This window comes from Cibotium barometz, chromosome 36 (assembly GCF_041138505.1).
Source record: "Cibotium barometz isolate CiBa-2024 chromosome 36, ASM4113850v1, whole genome shotgun sequence".
In the NCBI taxonomy this organism is placed as follows: domain Eukaryota; kingdom Viridiplantae; phylum Streptophyta; class Polypodiopsida; order Cyatheales; family Cibotiaceae; genus Cibotium; species Cibotium barometz.
Window position 1 is genome coordinate 13,484,107 of NC_141081.1, and position 20,173 is coordinate 13,504,279.

At 46.7% G+C, this 20,173-nt stretch overlaps 1 protein-coding gene across 1 annotated transcript in view; it reads right to left on the reverse strand.

Annotated features, from left to right (window-relative positions):
* LOC147617511 (heat shock protein 90-5, chloroplastic-like) overlaps positions 1 to 18,287 on the reverse strand; it is a 55,115-nt gene extending 36,828 nt beyond the window's left edge. The window contains exons 1-2 of the mRNA XM_086775768.1: positions 17,989 to 18,287; positions 17,495 to 17,794 (exon numbers count right to left, since the gene is read on the reverse strand). Coding sequence (XP_086631894.1) covers positions 17,495 to 17,794; positions 17,989 to 18,078 — 390 coding nt within the window. The 5' untranslated portion in view covers positions 18,079 to 18,287. The remainder of the gene's footprint in view (positions 1 to 17,494; positions 17,795 to 17,988) is intronic.
* Between the last annotated feature and the right edge of the window lie 1,886 nt (positions 18,288 to 20,173).

Genomic DNA, 20,173 nt, shown 5'->3' on the forward strand with positions numbered 1-20,173 from the left:
TCTTCATCCTGGGATTCTTCACCAACTGTTCAAAGGTACCAACCATGCTCAGGAGCTGCACATGAAATAAATCCTCTTGTTCCTGTTCTTCCTCTAACAAGGCTGGCTGTACTACTGGCTCCATCCGAGCAGAGGCTGACACCTGGGCACCTGTCACCTCTATATGCTGTCTGCCAGTAGAAGAGGAACTCTCTTCGGCAGGAAGCTTGCCTTTTCCTTTGTCTGTCATACTGTCAACTGAAAGTTTAAGGGAACCTGTATCCAAAGAAAGAGACCGTACTCTTTCTCACCTGTAATCAGCTGTACCTCTCTGTGTGTGTCTCTTGTTCACCCAATCCAATCCGTGTCCGGGCTCTTGCAGAAAAGAGGACCCTATCCCGGCAATGGAACCATAAAACCGGTCTATGGACACATAAAGCGGTAATTCATTCACAAATAACCTGGACTTACTAAGACACATTCACAGAATCCTCGCTCCCTCGCTCAACAACACATTGGCCCCGAAGTCCGGCGCCCCTTGCGGTATTTCTTTATTGTTAAAAGGTTGGAAATTACAAAGCACAAGTGCAACAAAGCACTCTACTTACATCAGCTGAATTTTACAAATTTTAGAAGAAATTTGCCAGCATAACTGCACTAAAACTGTTCCATAACATCTCAGAATGAATCCCAACTGACAGGCTCACTTCCATAGGCATCAAGCTACCCAATAGAGTCCAAAACATCACAATTCAGCTTGCTGTAATTTTCTGCACAGACCTGTTTTCAGCTCTGTTTTCAGCCCACAATAACCCTTGTACTGTCCTGGAGGACTAAAGCAAGGTCCTACTGCATTTTGGCATCAACCGGGCAACATAACAGCCCAAAAACAGCACCTAAACAGTGCTGAAATAGCATTGTATTGAAGAGGTTATTACCCTCTTCCGTCCCTGCTTTGGTGTAGGAACCAACTACACCGGTTCCTGTTCAAAGAGGCAACTAGCCTTTGCATATAAGCATGAAATTCACACAATTGTACCTGATTTTATCTGATGAAAGCATTTCCATAGTCTGCAAGAGAGAGAAAGAGAGAGAGAGAGGCTGTGGGGAGCAAGCTCAACCCTCAATTCATGAGTTGTACCACACGATGGCTGCAAATGAGCCTCCTCTTCCCAAATTCCCACGCTTCCCTCTTCTCTATGAGGAAAATGCACCAAAATTTGACACTTGGCACATTTTTAAGCCTTTTCCACATGCAATCTTCCAGGCTAAAAATCTCCTGACTGGTTCACATTCTCACAACAGTCCTTTGTCAGCTTTTGGTCCCCTTGACATTCCGCACAAACTGACGCGAACACTTTTCAATTCCGACACTGCCAAAAATAGCAGTTCCCTAAATTTTAGGGATGATGTCATCTGCATTCCTTTTGGTCTCCTGACCATCTTTGACCACTATGGTCACTTCAGAATTTGCTTAGAATTCAAGATACATTCACATTTCGGTGACGGCCACTTACTAATGTAAACTGGCCTATACCCTCATTCAGTGGCCATGTCCTAGACACTGTCCTTCATCTTTCAGTGCCCATGTCCTGGACACTGTCATTCATCTTTCAGTGCCCATGTCCTGGACACTGTCATTCATCTTTCAGTGCAGTTCTCAGGCTTAGCCAACCACTGGTCCAAAGTCCCACTGGCTGACCCAATCTGACATTGCAATGGCCCAAGCCCTTCCAAGAGATACCGGGGGAAAGCAACAGTAACCAAAGAGAAAGAAAAGAAAAATATATGTATTTATAAAGAAATGTAAATAAGGAAAACAACTGCAAAAAGTTTCACCTCCTGGTGACACTCAGAGCCGCACGTGAGAGCATTCGTAGCGCTCAGGATCGCGCTAAAACTTATGCGGATAAAGGACGAAGAAAGGTGACCTTTGCAGAAGGTGACTTTGTATTCCTCAAGATTCCTGCGCAGTCAGAAACCATGAAAACGGGAAAGTGTGATAAACTTTCTCCGAGATATTGTGGTCCTTTTAAAATCCTTAAGAAGATTGGGGACGTAGCATATAAACTTGAGTTACCGGAGAGTTCTCAAGTCCATCCTGTCTTCCATGTCAGTAAACTGAAAAATCAGTTCACGGGTTAGAGAACGCAGTTTCTCCTGAGATTTTGGTGGACTTGATAGAGCCACCAAAGATACCACATGAACCTGAAAAGATTCTACAATATCGTGACAGACAAACCCGACATAAAGTGTACCAGGAGGTACTTGTTAAATGGACAGATAGGGATGAGGAGGTGGCAACCTGGGAACGCCGTAGTGCAATTTCCAAAAGGTTTCCCCAGTTTGTTTTCGAGGACGAAAACTCTTCTTAAGGGGGGGGTAATGTCACGTAGGCTGTAACGCCTGTGACCGACGGCAGACCGGATGGCCATGTCCGGGGTTCAGTGGGAGAGGACGCCCGTGCGGAGTCATGGGCGGCCAGGCTAGTGTGGACGACAGGTCACACACTATATAGCTTGGGGGATGAGAGGCAATCCTCATTCTTCCTCTATGGCTGGGTGGTGAGCCAGAGGCCGTCCCCTCTTGTGGTAACGCCCGTAGCGGCGTTACGGATATCTAACATTTTGATACCCATCCTATTGTATGCAGATGACATTGTCCTCATTTCTGACTCACCAGAGGGGGTGCAGAGACACTTGGATGCATTAGAGGCCTTTTGCGAGGATCGAGACCTCACCGTAAACCTTGGGAAGACAAGGTTATGATCTTTAACACCTCCTCACAGTGGATACGCAGATCTGCACAACAGTTTACATATAGTGGGGAGCCAGTGGAGCATGTGACCTCTTATAGTGTCACCATTTGGTCCCTTCACTAGTCTTGACCAATGTTTCACATAATGAGCGGAACCAAGCTGTGAACGGGGATTTTCCACAGAAGAAAGCTGAAGCATTCACTGGCATGGATTTGACCTGAAAGATGGCCACACAACAAAAGCAGCATGGGATTTTATTCATCAAAGTGACACATAATGTTTATAAGTCGGTATGTTCACATATCATTAGGCTAGACACATTATTATTTTGGGCATGGACAGGTGGACAGAAGGAGGCAACTGGATGAAACTTGGGCATCAAGCCACGAAAAGCATAGAAGTTGATATTCTTGGGCTAAAACTTGGAGTACAAGCCAAGAAAAGCATAAAGTTGATATATTTGGGCAAATTCAACTATTTTGGGCCAAGAGGAAAAGCACATGCTATTTTTGAGCTAATCGACTCCATTAAAGCAGGTCTTTGGGGCTGATTTGATGCACATCCCTCTGGAGCCTTCTCTCTCTCTTCTATGCTGGTCGACTTCTTGCATGGCTCCTACAGGGCTGGTTGACTTGCTTTCTACCTTCTACATGGCTGGCCGACTTGCTCCATACCCTCTACTGGGCTGGTCGACTTCTTCCAAACCTCCCACATGGCTGGTCAACTTCTTCCAGGATAGCCATAGAGCTGGTCGATTTCTTTCAGGGCAGCCACATGGCTGGCCGCTTTCTCCCAAAGCCTGACATGGCTAGTTGACTCCTTTGTGGGACTGTTTTTGGGAGGAATCTGGGACAGTTTTGAGAGCTCTTCTGGGGCTGATTTATGGATTGTTTATGGACTGTTTTTGGGGCTGATTTGAGAGCTCCTCTGGGGCTGATTTATAGCTCTGTTTTGGGGCTGATTCGGCATCAAATTCGGGGCTGTTTTGGGCTCTGTACCGGGCTGTTTTATGGACAGTCTATGGGCTGATTATCAGCTGATTATGGGACTGTTTTGAGACAGTCTTCAGATGCCTTTTGGGTGCTGTGTTTGTATCTTGGCACTGGATGGATATCTATGTCACCAGGTGGTGAACTTTTGCAGTTGCTTTCCTTGTATTTACCTAAGTAAATACATATATTTTCTTTTTCTTTTTGTTCTTTAGTTGCTGTTGATTTCTACCCTCAGATATCTCTTGAATCAAGCTTCGACATTGCATGACCAGAGAAGGTGGACCATTGGGACTTCGTGCGACTGATGGTTTACTTGAGCCTTGGGACCCTGAAATCCCAAAAGATTGGGCACTGAAAACTTGACGAACGACAGTGTACTTGGCCACTGAGAATGGTGCAGGACAGTGTGCCTGGCCATAAATGTAGATACACATTTGTGAATGTCCATGAAATGAAAAAGTCACTGTATCATGACCACATTACGTTTTCTGATGTGGTCACGAAAGAGAATGTTGGTCAGACGACCTAAAGGAATGCTTTGGGCATATCTCCTAAATTTTAGGGAAACTGCTATTTTTGGACAGTCATCAGATTTGAAATCTCTTCGCGTCAATCTCTTCGGAATGTTGCAAGGATCAATAATCACCAAAGGACTGATGTCAAATGTTAGCAAATTGGGAGATTTTTAGACCGGACTGCTGGAACGGGAAACGAGCTGCATGACTGCCATGTGGCAGCTTTTAGGCCAGTTTCTAAGTACATGAGGCTGGGCGCCTCATTATCTTCCCCCCTGGGCTCATTTTTGTGGGGAGCAGGTGGATTGTTGCAAGTTAAGAGCTATTGGAGCTTCCCCTTCCCTGTTCTCTATGCACTGAGGGTTGAGCTTGCTCCCCACAGCCTCTCTTAACCTATATTCAGCTGTAGAAGGCCAAGGAAGAGGAGCCGGGACTTGGGATTTTGTTCAGGGAAGGTTTATGTACCGAAATGCTGCCGAAATTTCCTAAGAACAGGGGTTTCTTGGCTGTGAATTGCTCTTGTAACTACAGATACCATACCCTTGTAATTTCCTTTGAATTAATTGATAAATAAATACCAAAAGGGGCGCCGGACTTCGGGGCCAATCTGGTGTTGAGCGAGGGAGCGAGGATTCTGTTTGTGTGTGTGTCATAAAGTCCAGGTATTTAATTGAAAGAATTACTGCGTTATGTGTCCATAACCCGGTTTCAATCTAGGCAAGAGATGTGCTGATGCTTTGTGGAAAATCTGGTGATGTATGCACCCGCACCTTGGTATCTTTTAAAAGCTTCTATGTGAATAAAGAAGTTCCTAGGGGGCCGGCCGTTCCGGCTCAATGCGGTGTTATTGTATTGTTTATGGTTCTTCCGCTGTGTTATCCATGCTCTGTCTGGTATTTGAAGTGTAGGTCTATTATTGTTCCAGGAGTCCCTTGCTTGTGACATTGGTATCAGAGGATAGGCTTTCTCTGAAGCAAGAGGCTTTCTTCCAATAATGAAAAAGAGAAAAGATCAAAAGTGGAGACTACACTGACCAACAGTTTTGCTATTGAGCCTATGGAAGCAATCATGTGCAGTAGACAGCTTGGTCTAAGAATTTAAGGATTCACAGATTTTATCCTCGGAATATGGAGTTGGTTTTTATGTGCCTGTGTTCAACACTTCTTCCATATGAATTATTGTGGATTATAAATCAAGTTTATGAGCAAGCTATATGGAGCTATTGTTAGAAGTCATCTCCTGTCTATTTGTATACACCAAGGCCTTTGTTGTGGGTGTGCCCGCCCTTATGAGGTGTTTTATCATTTTTCTACACTCCCCGTATTTTTTCCCATTTTTCCTAGTGGTGGGAGGGCTGCTAGATGATGCCAGGAGCACCCCAGTGCTGGCCGACTGGATGTTCATCAGTCGTGGGCTTCAGGGCTGCTGGCCCGACTGGTTTTCATCAATCGTGGGCATCTGTATGCTGGCCGACTGCATTTATGCGGATTTTTTCTTCAGTCGTGGGCACTATTTCTGCTGGCCGACTGCCCTATCTGGGATGTATATATAGCCCCTCAGCTCCCACCACTTTCTCATTCAGTTTTTCCAGGATCTTGTGTATAGAGAAGAGTTTACACACCTATCTCTCTGTGTTTCTTGTGCTGTTTATTTTCTGCAGTCTACTTGCTCTTGTCTACCCAAGTTTGGTTATCATTTCCGTTGCATATTCTGACATGGTATCAGAGCCCTAGGCTCTAGGAGATCTTGGGCGTTTTTTCTGAGCAAGAGGGGGAGCAACAGGTTGCTGATTGGTGGACTGTTTCGGGCTGAACGGGAAGAGAAGGTGCAAGAGGAAGGCGGGCAAAGGTGCTGGACAGCCACTTGCAGATTTTCAGATTTTTTTTCCCACCCACCCACCCTTTCAGGTTACTCTCCGCGATGGCAGATTTACTAGAGATGGCTGAGAAGCACGTGAAGATTCCGACTCTCCCCACGTTCCCAGTGGATCGTCAGTTGGACGGGTCCAATTACGGCATCTGGAAGGTCATGATGGAGTCAGTTTTGGAGTCATATGACCTTGCTGATTTTATTATCATTGGGGTGCCACAGCCGGAAGCTGAGGAAGGGGAGTTATTATCGACGAGGAAGGACCGCGAGGCATAGGCACACATGTGGGATCGTGTCAACGCCAGGGTCCGGTCGTTTATTTTCCTCAATTGCACACCACAGGTGATCAACCATGTGAAGCACATGACGTTGGCGAGAGGCATATGGAAACACTTGGCTTCTTTGTATAAGAGGGTGTCACCCATGAAGCGGATATCCTTGGAAGTGCAGATGCGGGTTATGAACCCTGCAAAGTCCTCGACGATGCGGGAACACATTAACAAGCTGCAGGCCCTTCAGCAGGAAGTCCTTCAAGCTGGGAAAGAGATATCATCCGAAGATATGGCCATCACGTTACTTTCCCACTTGCCTGGTCAGTATTCTGCATTCTATTCCTCATTGATCACGAGTGGCAGGCTTAGCACCATTACTTGGGAGGAGCTTGTGCCAATGGTCTTGGACCAGGAGGAACGTTTCACGAACCCTCCCCACGGCAGAGGTTCGGAGGCCTTAACTGGCCGGCGGTCGAAAGGCCGTAATACCAACAAGGGCAAAGGGAAGGCTTCACCGGAGAAGTCTTCTGAGAAGAAGCCTGATCTAGAACGAGAGAAGCTGAAGGCCGAAAGATCTTGTAATGATTGTGGCGAGAAAGGCCACTACTGGAGGAAGTGCCCTAGGGAAGAGTGTTGATTCCTCAGCCTCAGCTGCAAAGACTCTGGCATTTGTGCACTTAGAGATGGTGGACTCCGATGATTCATCATCTTCGAGCGAGGAGGCAGTTGGCTTCACCGCGAAGGATACCCGAGAATGGATTCTCGACAGTGGTGCTTCCAGGCACACGACTCCATCCCGTGACTTCTTTCTGGATCTAAAACGACAGTCAGGTCGTATCTTTATTGGCGATAACTCCACTATTCCGATACATAGTGAGGGCCGGATGGAGATTATTCCCGACGGCAAGGGGGGCAAGCATGCTTCCCGTGTTCTTTATGTCCCTGCTCTGGGTTTTCATCTTCTGTCAGTGCATGAGGTATGCAAGACTGGCTTTCGGGTGGAATTTGAGGAGCATTCAGTTGCTCTAAGGGACCGTGAGACAGGCAAAGTTGTTTGGGAAGGCGGTGTGGAGAATGGCATCTACAAGCTCTCTGCACTCTCCTCATTGACAAGCTCTCAGGTCGGAGATTTGTGGCACTTTCGTTTTAGCCACTTAAATGTGGATGCTTTGCGGCGCGCCTTCCGGGACCAAATGGTGGTTGGCTTGCCAGATGTTGGTAATAGGCAAGGACGCTGCAGTTCTTGCATACATGGTAAGTAGCACAGGGAATCCTTTCCGAAGCAGGCTTCCAAGCGGGCTTCGAAACCATTGGAGTTGATTCACACTGACTTGTGTGGACCACAGCAGATTCCATCCTTGGGAGGATCTCTCTACTTCATGCTGCTTGTTGATGATTGTACCAGATTCACGTGGGTCTACTTTCTTTCCCAGAAGGACCAGGCTTTTGCTCGGTTCAAGGATTGGCACGTGATGGTGGAGAAAGAGTCTGGATATCAGGTTAAGACTCTCAGGGCTGATAAAGGAGGTGAATTCTCCTCGACTGTATTTTTCAGGTTTTGTGCAGACCATGGCATCAAAAGGGAATTGGCTGATACCGGATCGCCTTCGGAGAATGGAGTTGTTGAACGTAAGAACAGGACTGTGGTGGAGATGGCGAGGACCATGCTGGAGCATCGTGATCTTCCTCGTCCACTTTGGGGTGAGGCTGTGGCAACGGCTGTCCATACCATTAACCGCTCTCCGACGACTTCTGTACCCCATATGACTCCATTTGAGGCATATTTTGGCAGGAAACCCGATGTCTCGCACTTCCGTGTCTTTGGGAGTGACGCGTACGTACATGTTCCGAAGAAGCAGAGGGGGAAGCTTGACTCCAAGTCCCGCAAGTTGGTATTTGTGGGATATAACTCTCTTTCCAAGGGATACAGGTTGTATGATCCAGAGAGGAACGAGATTGTTGTCAGCCGGGATGTGGTCTTTGACGAGCATGTTCCAGCATCCACTGTCGAGGAGCCGCCACTTCTTGGAGATCCAGAGGAGTCTGATGATGATTCCCAGGCTATCACTCCAGTTGATCCACCTCAGTCATAGTCATCACAGGAGGTTGAGCCCGCAGCTGGAGTTGAGCCCCCGCGATCACAGGAGGCTCCACGATCTGTTCGAGTACCTAGGTGGTTATTAGACACCCTTCGAGAGTCAGGTGTCACGGAGCTACCCTCCGAGTGGACCACAGAGGACGGCCCTCGAAGATCACATCGAGACCGAGATACTCCTTTGACAAGGCAGCCTTCGTCGCTCCAATGTGCTCCACTTGACCGCCGGTGAGAATGAGATCATCCACATAAAGGATGATAAGTGTGAACATGCCGCGTTCACGAAAGAGATACAGGTTCGGATCTGCAACCGATCTCTGAAATCCAGTCCGAATAAAGAAGGAATCAATCTTCTGATTCCAAGCCCTGGGAGCCTGCTTAAGACCATACAAGGCCTTACGTAACCTGTTAACCATCAATAAAGCCTGGAGGCTGCTCAACGTACACCTCCTCCTGCAGGTCACCATTAAGGAACGTAGATTTTACGTCCATCTGGTACACAGGCCACCTCTGAGAAGAAGCAAGGGCAAGAACAGTCCAAATCGTGGTCATCTGCGTTGTCGGTGCAAAGGTATCCTCGTAGTCGCTGCCTGGCCGCTGAGCATAACCTTTAGCCACAAGCCTGGCTTTGTGTTTGTCCACCGACCCATCAGACGCGTATTTGGTCTTAAAGACCCATTTGACACCAATGACTGACCGCTTCGACGGCCTTGGTACCAACTCCCAAGTGTTCTTCTTCTCGATGGCATCAAGTTCCACCTGCATGGCTTTCCTCCAAGTATCCTGTGAAAGGGCTTCCTTTACGGAAGTGGGCTCTTTGTTCCACATGATACGAGACATCAAAGCATAGTTCACCTGAAGAAGCTCCGCCGTGATGACCGACTTAGGCTTACTCCACTTCTTCTTGGGATTGGAGATCTGGCAGACCCAGAGGGGGTTTTTCGTCTCTCAGCAGCGGTATGTTCATGAGTTGCTTGAGGCCTTTGGGATGGAGAACTGCAAGCCTATTACTTCGCCGATGGACCCGAACACAAAGTTAACCGTTACAGATCCTTGTGAGCCAGTTGATGCCTCGCAGTACCGGAAGTTGGTTGGTTCATTGATTTGGTTGCTGAACACCAGATTGGACTAGCTTCTCCGTGGGGCTGTTGAGCTCTTTTATGCAGACGTCATTGAAGACTCATTGGGACGCAGGATTGCGGATCTTGCGGTATCTGCAGAGTACGAAGGATCTGGGACTCTTTTACACATGAGGGAATGGAGTCAAGCTCCAAGGTTGGAGTGACTCAGATTGGGGAGGAGATCCAGACACGAGGAGATCTACTTCAGGATACAGTTTTACCCTCGGCTCAAGAGCAGTTTCCTGGAGCAGCAAGAGGCAACCAACTATTGCCCTTTCTTCGACAGAGGCAGAGTATCGGGCTGCTTGTGAGGTTGTATGGCTGCGGAGGCTGCTAGGCGAGATTGGGTTTCCACAGAGGGAGCCCACAGTCATCCAGTGCGATAACCAGAGTTGTATAGCTATTGCTCGGAACCCGGTTTTCCATGCCCGGACCAAGCATATAGAGATACAGTATCACTTTGTACGTGAGAAGATCTTGGCTGGTGACATCTTGCTACTTTATTGTTCGACGGAGGACAATGCGGCGGACCTCTTCACGAAGTCTCTACCTCAGGCTACGCTTAGGCGGCACTCCAGCTCCCTCGGGTTGGTTTCACAGCCAGGAGCTGAGAGGGGGTGTTACAAGTCATCTCCTGTCTATTTGTATACACCAGGGCCTTTGTTGTGGGTGTGCCCGCCCTTATGAGGTGTTTTATCATTTTTCTACACTCCCCGTATTTTTCCCTTTTTTTTTCCATTTTTCCTAGTGGTGGGAGGGCTGCCAGATGATGCCAGGAGCACCCCAGTGCTGGCCGACTGGATGTTCATCAGTCGTGGGCTTCAGGGCTGCTGGCCGACTGGTTTTCATCAGTCGTGGGCATCTGTATGCTGGCCGACTGCATTTATGCAGTCGTGGGATTTTTTCTTCAGTCGTGGGCACTATTTCTGCTGGCCGACTGCCCTATCTGGGATGTATATATAGCCCCTCAGCTCCCACCACTTTCTCATTCAGTTTTTCCGGGATCTTGTGTATAGAGAAGAGTTTACACACCTATCTCTCTGTGTTTCTTGTGCTGTTTATTTTCTGCAGTCTACTTGCTCTTGTCTACCCAAGTTTGGTTATCATTTCCGCTGCATATTCTGATAGCTATCTCTCAAGATTCTTATGCGTATGCTGAGGAGATATTTCTTTTGGCTTCGTGATGAACTTGGCAAGAAAAGCTAAGTATACTTTGAGTTTTGCAAAGTTGCTACTTTTTGCAAATTTTTGTAAGTGTTTTTTGACACTTAACCCTTGTATGCCTGTACATGGAGAATTGTGTGTTGTTTGTTTGCCTTGACTTGTTTCAGGTAAACATTATGGTTGAAAAGCTTGGTTTATATGGTTTTTCTTACAGATATGTCCAAGGACTATGGACAAAGTTTATGGCATATCTTTGCTCAAGGATTTATACATATACAATGATTCGACACATCTATATGGTTATTATTGACTCAATGATTCATGGGCTTTATACACAGCTCTTTGGCTCCTTTATACGCAGACATGTTTATGGAGAACCAGCATATTTATGCATGTGACTCATTCTTATCTTATGTTCTACACTTGAGCCTTCCAAGTCTGTGATCAAGATACTATAACAGAATATGAAAAGTGAATTGGAGCTCCAATTATTGGAGAAGGAAGTGGAAGGCAATATGGGAAATGAAAATACCTACTAAATCTCAGGTTTTTATGTGGAGAGTTTATATGGGAGCTTTGCCCATTGGCTTTAAATTGGTTCATAGGAACTTCACAAAGTGGAGGCTGCCCCAGATGCAAGACTCCCTTGGAAGATGTGAAACATACATTTTGGGATTGACTTGCTATTAGACGAGCTTGGGTTAAGATTGGAAAATGGATCCAGAGATACTGTAACAGAATATGAAAAGTGAATTGGAGCTCTAATTATTGGAGAAGAGAGTGGAAGGCAATATGGGAAGTGAAAATACCTACTAAATCTCCCCAGATGCAAGACTGCCTTGGAAGATGTGAAACATACATTTTGGGATTGCCCTGCTATTAGAGTAGCTTGGGTTAAGATTGGGAAATGGGTCCAGAGTTGTTTAGGGGTGCATGGTCAATGGGGGGACTAGTTGTTCGGTAGATGATTAGCTAATGATGAACATGTTGATGTGATCTTTAATATTATCAGGTGCTGTTGTCTATGGGAAATCTGGAATTCTAGAAACTACATTGTGTTTCAGAAAAGGATTGATATTAGTGGATTGATGCATAAATGTATTTGTATGTGTTCAACGTATGTATACTTGGATACCACCACAGAGTGCAAACTCTCCTCTAAGGTGTGTGGTCAGAGTACCAAAACGGAGTGTGTGAACCAGCCTCGAGCCTTCAGACGAAACTAAAGGGCGGTGCAAAAACAAACTTGCACACAAAACACTTCAACACCTTTGAGAACCAGGAAAAGGAAAACAAATAGGGGGAGCTAGAGTGCTCCTACAAATAGTACACGGACACTGATTGGCCCCAAAACGCAGTGGCGTCCCTTACGGTATTTCTTTAATTGATTATAAGAGATTTGATTACAATAAGGCTAGAAACTCAGCCATCACAGGAGAACTCCCGAAGCCTACAAAGACTCTGCATCTTGGCTTCATATCCACTCGGCATCCACAAACAAGTCCAGCCATTGTTCACATCAAAAGACTCTCACACATTGAGTACAGAAGCTTTCTTCCATGATCAGGGCTGCCACAACCATCCATAGCCTCACCCTATGAACAGCATCACACCCTGACACATCCAGTGCTTCTGTATAATACAATCGACACACCTGTACCAACCCTCTCTACCTTCCAAGGATACTATCCATCTCTGTCATGGATTCCTTGTCCCCTGTCCAATCAGTAGCAAGGTTGTACCAAACATGTGTCCATTCTTGTACCTTCTGCCTGCATGTGACCTATCTCGTGGAGAACCATAAACATGTTTCCTCTAGCAACCTACGACCTGTTTCCACGTGAAACCCTTAGGCCTGTTTCCCTTTGAAACCTTTGTCCTGTTTCCATACGAACCATTCACAGCACCATTCAACAACAGTGCCAATAACGGCATACATCTAGTTACATGTTCCCTCGTGGAACATCTGGAAACATAGAGATGCCCATAATTGTAGGTCCCTCTATTCCTTTCTAGCAGGAAGAAAACAATCTGCCCCATGAGCATGCAGCCATGCGAGCTTGCATCACTCCCATGCCAAGAAACACATTCAAGTGACCTGTACTTGCAGCCGGAAACCCAAGCACATAGCTGAATTTGCAGCCAACCAAAAACAGCCCATAAACCGTCTCAAAACTATCCTCTAGTCCTCCTGCGGTTCTGCCCATCCCTCTTCCAAACGAGAGAGAGAGAGAGAGAGAGAGAGAGAGAGAGAGAGAGAGATAAGCCTGTTCATCTCTGTGCACTGCCTGTAGTCTGGCCACCCCCCTTCCAAAAGAGAGAGAAAACACAGAAAAACACCTCTTCCTGGCTGCAGCTGCCCTCGAAGAGAGAGAGAGAGAGAGAGAGACCTACAGTCCTGCACAGCCTTCCACAAGAGAGAGAGAAGGTGCAGACCTGCGCCTCCCATCCACAACCGTCTGCAGCTCGCCAATAGCCAAGAGAGGAAAGTACACGTGCTGCAGCCTGACCTCCTTCCCAAAGGCATGGACAGCGCTGCATTTCCTGCAGTTCTGCGCCACTTTTCACGAGAGAGAAAAAGGCCAACGCAGTCTAGCCTGCCCATGTGCCAAGCGAGAAAGTGTCATGTGCAAGACATGCTCATGTACACTCTCAGGGCTAATCCAAAAGGGGCAGCCAGAAAAAGACCATTAGAGCTAGGAATTGGCGCACAAGATACAGAAGTGGACAGTGTGGACTTGGAGCAAGGCCTAGAGGGCATGAAGAGGTCGTCCTGACTGCTGCGTTAGAAGAAAGGAAGACTGTCGGTTGTACAAGACTGCTGTCGGCTGCTCACAGAGGTGGTCGGTTGAACCAGAGTACAGGGCACCAGAGTACAGGGCAGGCTGCAGGCGCATCATGACAAGTGAAGAAGTCCAGTTGGGCAGCGTTCAAGAGCATTTAATGCATTTTTGACTGGCCAACCAGCAGTTGGCCAGTATGCCAAGTGTCCAGGAAGCATATAAATAGCAAGTGTGCTCATTGTTTCATTCATTCAACTCTTTATGAGTTGGGTCCTTAGGGTCCAAGTAGGGACTAGATTTTGGGTGTTTTATCACCTTTTGTATGAGGCAGCCTAGGGCTGTAGAAAAGTACCTTTTTGTACTATATGATATATACTGAATTTCCAGCCATATCTCTCTCTCTACTCTCTCTTCATGTCTACGTTTTGCATCAGCATGTTCCAATGGTGTTTAGGGCTGAAAGAAGACCCCCCAGAGCTTCCGCGTGTTACATTGGTATCAGAGCATCAGGCTCAAGCAAAGCTAAATACTGAATCAGTCTCATATGATGGTGTCTAGGTCCAAGGTACAAGAAAGTACACGGATACGAAGCCCAAGGCAAGGAGCACAGAATCGGGAAGAGCTCCCAGGAGGTTTGTTGGTGGTGTTCCACAAAGCCAAAGGGGATGGGAGGGGATGGCAGTCCTGTGAGCCAGATAGGTTCTGGGGCAACGGTCCCAAGGGAGGATTATCCTCCAAGGGGTGATGTGAGTGCCAGACTCATTTCTCAGGAATGAAGACCAAGACAGTGTTCAGAGTCAGGGCAGGAATGGATTGGAGACTGGAGGGAACAGATGCATAGATCTTATTCAGAGTCAGAGTGGTTTTGGAGACCAGGCTGGGTTTTCCGAGAAAAGGGTTGCCAAAGATGGATGGATGACAGAGGGACTTCTGGAAAAGATTGGGATGATGACAGTCATCCAAGAACGGGTTGGATTCCCGTCATCAAGTTTAGGAGAGGGGGATGTCATGTGCACGACATGCTCATGTACATTCTCAGGGCTAATCCAAAAGGGGCAGCCAGAAAAAGACCATTAGAGCTAGGAATGGGAGCACAAGATACAGAAGTGGACAGTGTGGACTTGAAGCAAGGCCTAGAGGGTTTGAAGAGGAGGTCCTGACGGCTGCGTTAGAAGAAAGGAAGATTGTCGGTTGCTCACAGAGGTGGTCGGCTGAACCAGAGGACAGGGCGGGCTACAGGCGCATCATGACAAGTGAAGAAGTCCAGTTGGGCAACATTGAAGAGCATTTAATGCATTTTTGACTGGCCGACCAGCAGTTGGCCAGTATGCCAAGTGTCCAAGAAGCATATAAATAGCAAGTGTGCTCATTGTTTCATTCATTCAACTCTTTATGAGTTGGGTCCTTAGGGTCCAAGTAGGGACTAGATTTTGGGTGTTTTATCAACTTTTGTATGAGGCAGTCTAGGGCTGTAGAAAAGTACCTTTTTGTACTATATGATATATACTGAATTTCCAGCCATCTCTCTCTCTCTCTACTCTCTCTTCATGTCTGCGTTTTGCATCAACATGTTCTAGTGGTGTTTAGGGCTAAAAGAAGACCCCCAAAGCTTCTGCGTGTTACAGAAAGAGAGAGAGAGAGAGAGAGAGAGAGAACAAGCCAAGCCCTGTGCTACAACTCTGTGTGCCGCTGTGCTCCCTGGTGACCAGCCATCCAAGAAGAAGCACCCCCTTGTCTGCTCTTCAACCCTCCCCCCTTTTCACCAATAGGGAGGCGCTTGAAAACAGCCCGCTTTTCTCCTAAAAAGCAAGAGCAATAGAAAAAGGCGTGTCTCCCAAAATAGCTTTTTGAACCATCAAAGGTTATAATACCTTATAAATTAAAATCTCTTTGTCCCCTTCACACTTGGGGTTGTCCACACATGGGTTTCCTTTTCAACTCCAAACTGATGCCATTCACATTGTCCACCATGTCCCCGTGCACACCTGCATACTGTCCAGAGATAAACACAGGGTCGTGACAGAGTGCATGTGGTAGAGTGAACTTGAGCCCATCTCTCCTCTAAAGTGTATGCTCTCAGTATGGACACGGAGTGCATGTGGTAGAGTGGACATGACGCCTTGTTGGCTTGGGACTTATGTCTACGTCAAGGGTCATGTTATCTAACATCTCGTTGGCAGGGGACTATGTCTACGCCAACTGTCGATGGATTCATTCATGGAAGGGTGGTAACCCTAGTGAGTGTCGTATGAACTCATGGAAGGGCAGTTGCCCTGGTGAGTGAAGCCTCGTGGAAGGGAAAACCCTGGCGAGCATGTATGGTTTCATGGAAGGGTCGTTACCCTAGTGAACCATATGACTTGGGCATGCATATGGATCATAGGGGTGATGTCCTTATGCAGCCCAATGGCATGGCAAGATGTTTTGTGGCTATGTATTCTGCTTACTTTTCTTTTGCGGGTACTTAAAGCTACGTATGGATTTATGGATCTATGGATATTCAGGACACAGTTGCCTCTTGTGACTGTGTCTACTTATTATCTAGCTTATGGATTTATGGATATTTTGGACACAGTTGGCTCTTGTGCCTATGTCTGGTTTTTATCAGAGTTGTTGACTCAGGATATGGATACAGTTTGTTTCTTGATACGGTTGGCTCTTGTGACCGTATCTCACCTTGGATCGTGGATCTGGATTTATGGCTGAAATATTATGGATTAGCAATGCATCTACTGTTCTTGAAGGATATCTCAATGGTATCAGGTTTATACAGTTGCGGACAACTGCTTTATAAGGGAATGTTTGGTCCCTTCACCAGTCTTGACCAATGTTTCACACACTAAGCGGAACCAAGGTGTGAACAAGGATTTTCCACAAAAGAAACCTGAAGCATTCACTTTTTTAGGGCTGGATAAAATACTGTTTTCACACCCCCCCTCTCAGGCCAAAAAGGAGACCATGAGAGAACACTGTTTTCACACACCAGCCCTCAGCCTGATTATGGAACACTTGTAGATGCTTAATGAAATGATTAGACAAAGAAGAGAGAGAGATGGTTGTTGGTATTCAGTACATTACTATGTTACAAAAAGATGTATGACTTTACAAATTCATGAGGCCTTTGGCCTGCCCAAAAGGTGGCTAATGCATTTCTCCTACCTACATGATGACCTAATCCAAAAGAGGGAATAGATGGATTGTACAAATGATGCCTACCGCTTATATAGGCCTTGGGAGAGCAAGTCGGCCAGATGAAGGGCTGTCAGCCTGTTTATATGCCCACGACTTGCTGTAAATCAGTATTAAATGCTGTCTGATGTTCACACATGTTGCCTTGATGTTGTTCATGCTGCCGACAATGCCCATGATGCTGCCGATCGCTCACAAGACCATATACCAGCCTTGCTAATGCCCTAAATGCTGTCTAAACCAGGGAATATGCTAAATATGCTGAGATTTATGACATGGCATGGGTGTGCACGTGACACTTGAACCCTCGAGAACTCTATGAGGTCCAGGACATCCTTCGTGACATAGACATACACCACCATAGGGAGTCAACATTAATGGTTTATACTCCATTCATGAGGGTGGCATAGAATGATCTATGCCCATTTCATTATATATACACAGCTTGCATAGTACGCAGGTCCCCCCCAACGTAATCTCTCTCTCTCTCTCTCTCTCTCTCTCTCTCTCTCTCTCCCCCCCCACCCACCTCCCCCCCCCCATGCTATCACTCATCTGATTATACCCCTCTTTATATTATCTTTCTCGTTCCACAGACTGCTTGTATCGGACCTTTGATTGTAACTTTTGTCTCATAGGTCATTCTGGCCTTTTGAAGACGTTAATATCACATTTTATTCATTTCATTTCTCTATCCCCACAGTTATGCATGCTGTTGGTTTATTAGAATGTTAACGCCAAAATGCAACTTCTGTACCTCGGCCTGATATGTGTGCTTTTCAGCACCTATTGGAACGGATGTTGCTTCATTTTCCTGAGGTGTGGAATGATCTGAAGCAAGAGCAGCTGCTCCAGGAGTAGCACTCTCAGCGGCACTACTAGAGGCATTCTCGGCTGCAGTGGCCTCCCTTCTGACTCCCCAAGAATTCAATCTCGGCCATGCGCTGGTGCTGTTCAAGGGCAAGAACTGAGGCTGCAGTGAAATAGGAACGAGGGATTGCGAGGTTGGTGTCCTAAAGGAACACAGAGTAGATATTCGCCTGGAGTATCGCGAACCCTAAGAAACAATCAAGATGCATGTTATGAGTGCAAAATGCGAGGTTGGTAAGCAGCCACAGCTAGAACAATAAGTGCTTCTGTCCATGAGAACAATAAGTGCTTCTGTCCATGAGAACAACAGTGCTTCGGCCATGGCGAGACAAGAACTGTGTGTCGGCTATGTCTTCAATAGCTCTTGGACAACAATCATACCTTGATAGCAGCATCTCTGTCGAGGCGCGTGATGTCTGAGGCCAGGGGCCGCAGAATTGAAGAAACGTAGCGCATGGACCTCCGAGTCATGGCAATGGCGAGAAGAGACCCTACGTCTAAACGCGCTTCCGCGCAGCAACAATACAGCGCGCAGAGGGACAGTGATACCTCGGTGTGAGAAACCCCTTGTGCATAGAAGCTGAATGAGAAAGAGAAAGAGCGCTTTAGGAATAAATGTCCTCTCTTTTCATTACATGCAAGGTAGTCTAAGAGTTTTCTGGAAGATCTCCATTTTGGTATTCCTTGGGTTTCTCACGTCTCTTCGAACAGAATTCTGTCCGGAGCTCGTAGTCAGCGTTTCTCTTGCGCTTAGCACATGGGAGGAACCAGCCAAATCAGCATTGGGTGACGTGGCAGCCAAAAAAGGAAAGGGTTTCTCACGTCTCTTCGAACAGAATTCTGTCTCGAGCTCGTGTGGTCAGCGTTTCTCTTGCGCTTAGCACATGGGAGGAACCAAATCATGCATGTGCAGGGGCGTTGGGTGACGTGGCTACCAAAAAAGGAAAGCGTGCATATGCCGAACGGTTGGAGGAATTCAAGACAAATTTCTCCAGCCAACCGAGCTTCTCTGACGGCCTCCAATCATCTTCAAGCGAGATTCAACGGGCAAATGCCCTCCTTTCCCCTCTCCTGGCTCGGTCTTCTCCTCCTCGCACATGTTGTCTTCTGCTCGCTGCACACAGGAGCACTTCCACACACGGTTGCACTGCAGGTTAGTTTGCGATTTTCGATAGAGTTCCCATTCTAATGCATAAATACATTAGAAAACAATACGCCAGTCAATTCCCATTTTTGCAATTTTCGATATAGTTCCCATTCTAATGCATGCAATACATTTTGCAATTTTTGTAACTGTGGGAGATGAGAGCTTCTTTAGTGCCTGGCGGAAAAAGTAGAATCCTTGTTCCGGCGATCTTTTTCAAGAAGAAGAGCCACCAAATCATCAAATGTGGTGGTAGCCAACCTAAGTACTTCAAGGGTGTTCTCAAAACGAGGGATCCCTTCCATACTCTTCATAAGGACTGCCATTTTATCCTCATCGTCTGGAGGGCATTTTAAGCTTGACAGTTGTTGCAGTTTTGCTAAATGATCACGAAAGTCATCATTGTCCTCCTTTTTCAACTTATAAAATTGCAACTTCAGAAGAACTTTGGAGTTTGTAATTTTTTGACAGTTGTTGCACAAGAGATTGCAGTTTTGCTAAATGATCACGAAAGTCATTATTGTCCTCCTTTTTCAACTTATAAAATTGCAACTTCAGAAGAACTTTGGAGTTTGTAATTTTGTTACCAAAGAGGGCCTCCAGGCTCTTCCAGATCTCCTTGGTTGTCGATTTGAAATCCACATGATGAATTAAGGAATCCACCAAAAAAGCAAAGCCCAATGATAGCAAGGGCTCGGGCATTGCGTTGCTTCCACACTTTGGGTTGCTGAAGATCGTCTCACTAGCATCTGCTTGTCGTCAATCACGTCCCATACTCCTTCTTTCATAAGGAGCAGCTGCATCTTGGTTTGCCAGGTAGGAAAGCCTTCCCCCTTAAACTTTTCGACCATAACAGATGTGGAATGGAGTGATGTCATGGCTCCGGGTGGCTGTGAAGTCGGTGAAGAGGAGTAGAAAATCAGATCTGGGTCTCGACCTTCTTGATCAGGTTGGGCAACAGTCTTACTTCAGCAATGGTGACTTGAAGGCAACGGAACCACCAAATGGCCTAGTAGCAGTCAGCAAATCCCTCTCTTGATATTCACAGAAACGCCTCTACACGCAGCTTCTGTAGGTTGCAATTAGCTTGAAGAAATATGACAAGCAAGGTCGCGCTGAACGTCCCAGCAAGTCACTGCCCCAGCTGCATGCCTCTCGAGGCTCACCACCTTCTTCATCTCCCTCAACCTCAACAGTCTTGACATGAGGCGACCCACTATCAACACCCCCTGGTATTCCCACACACCTTGGGGTGGTCGACCATAATGAATCAATCACCTCAAAGTACTCCCAAGTAGAGCGCACCCCTCCCATTTCAGATGTTTTCGCCTTCTCCTTTTTGTATTTCTTTCTAAGTGTGTCGAGCCTATTTAAGACTTGTTCACTTGTTCAGATGTTTTCGCCTTCTCCTTTTTGTATTTC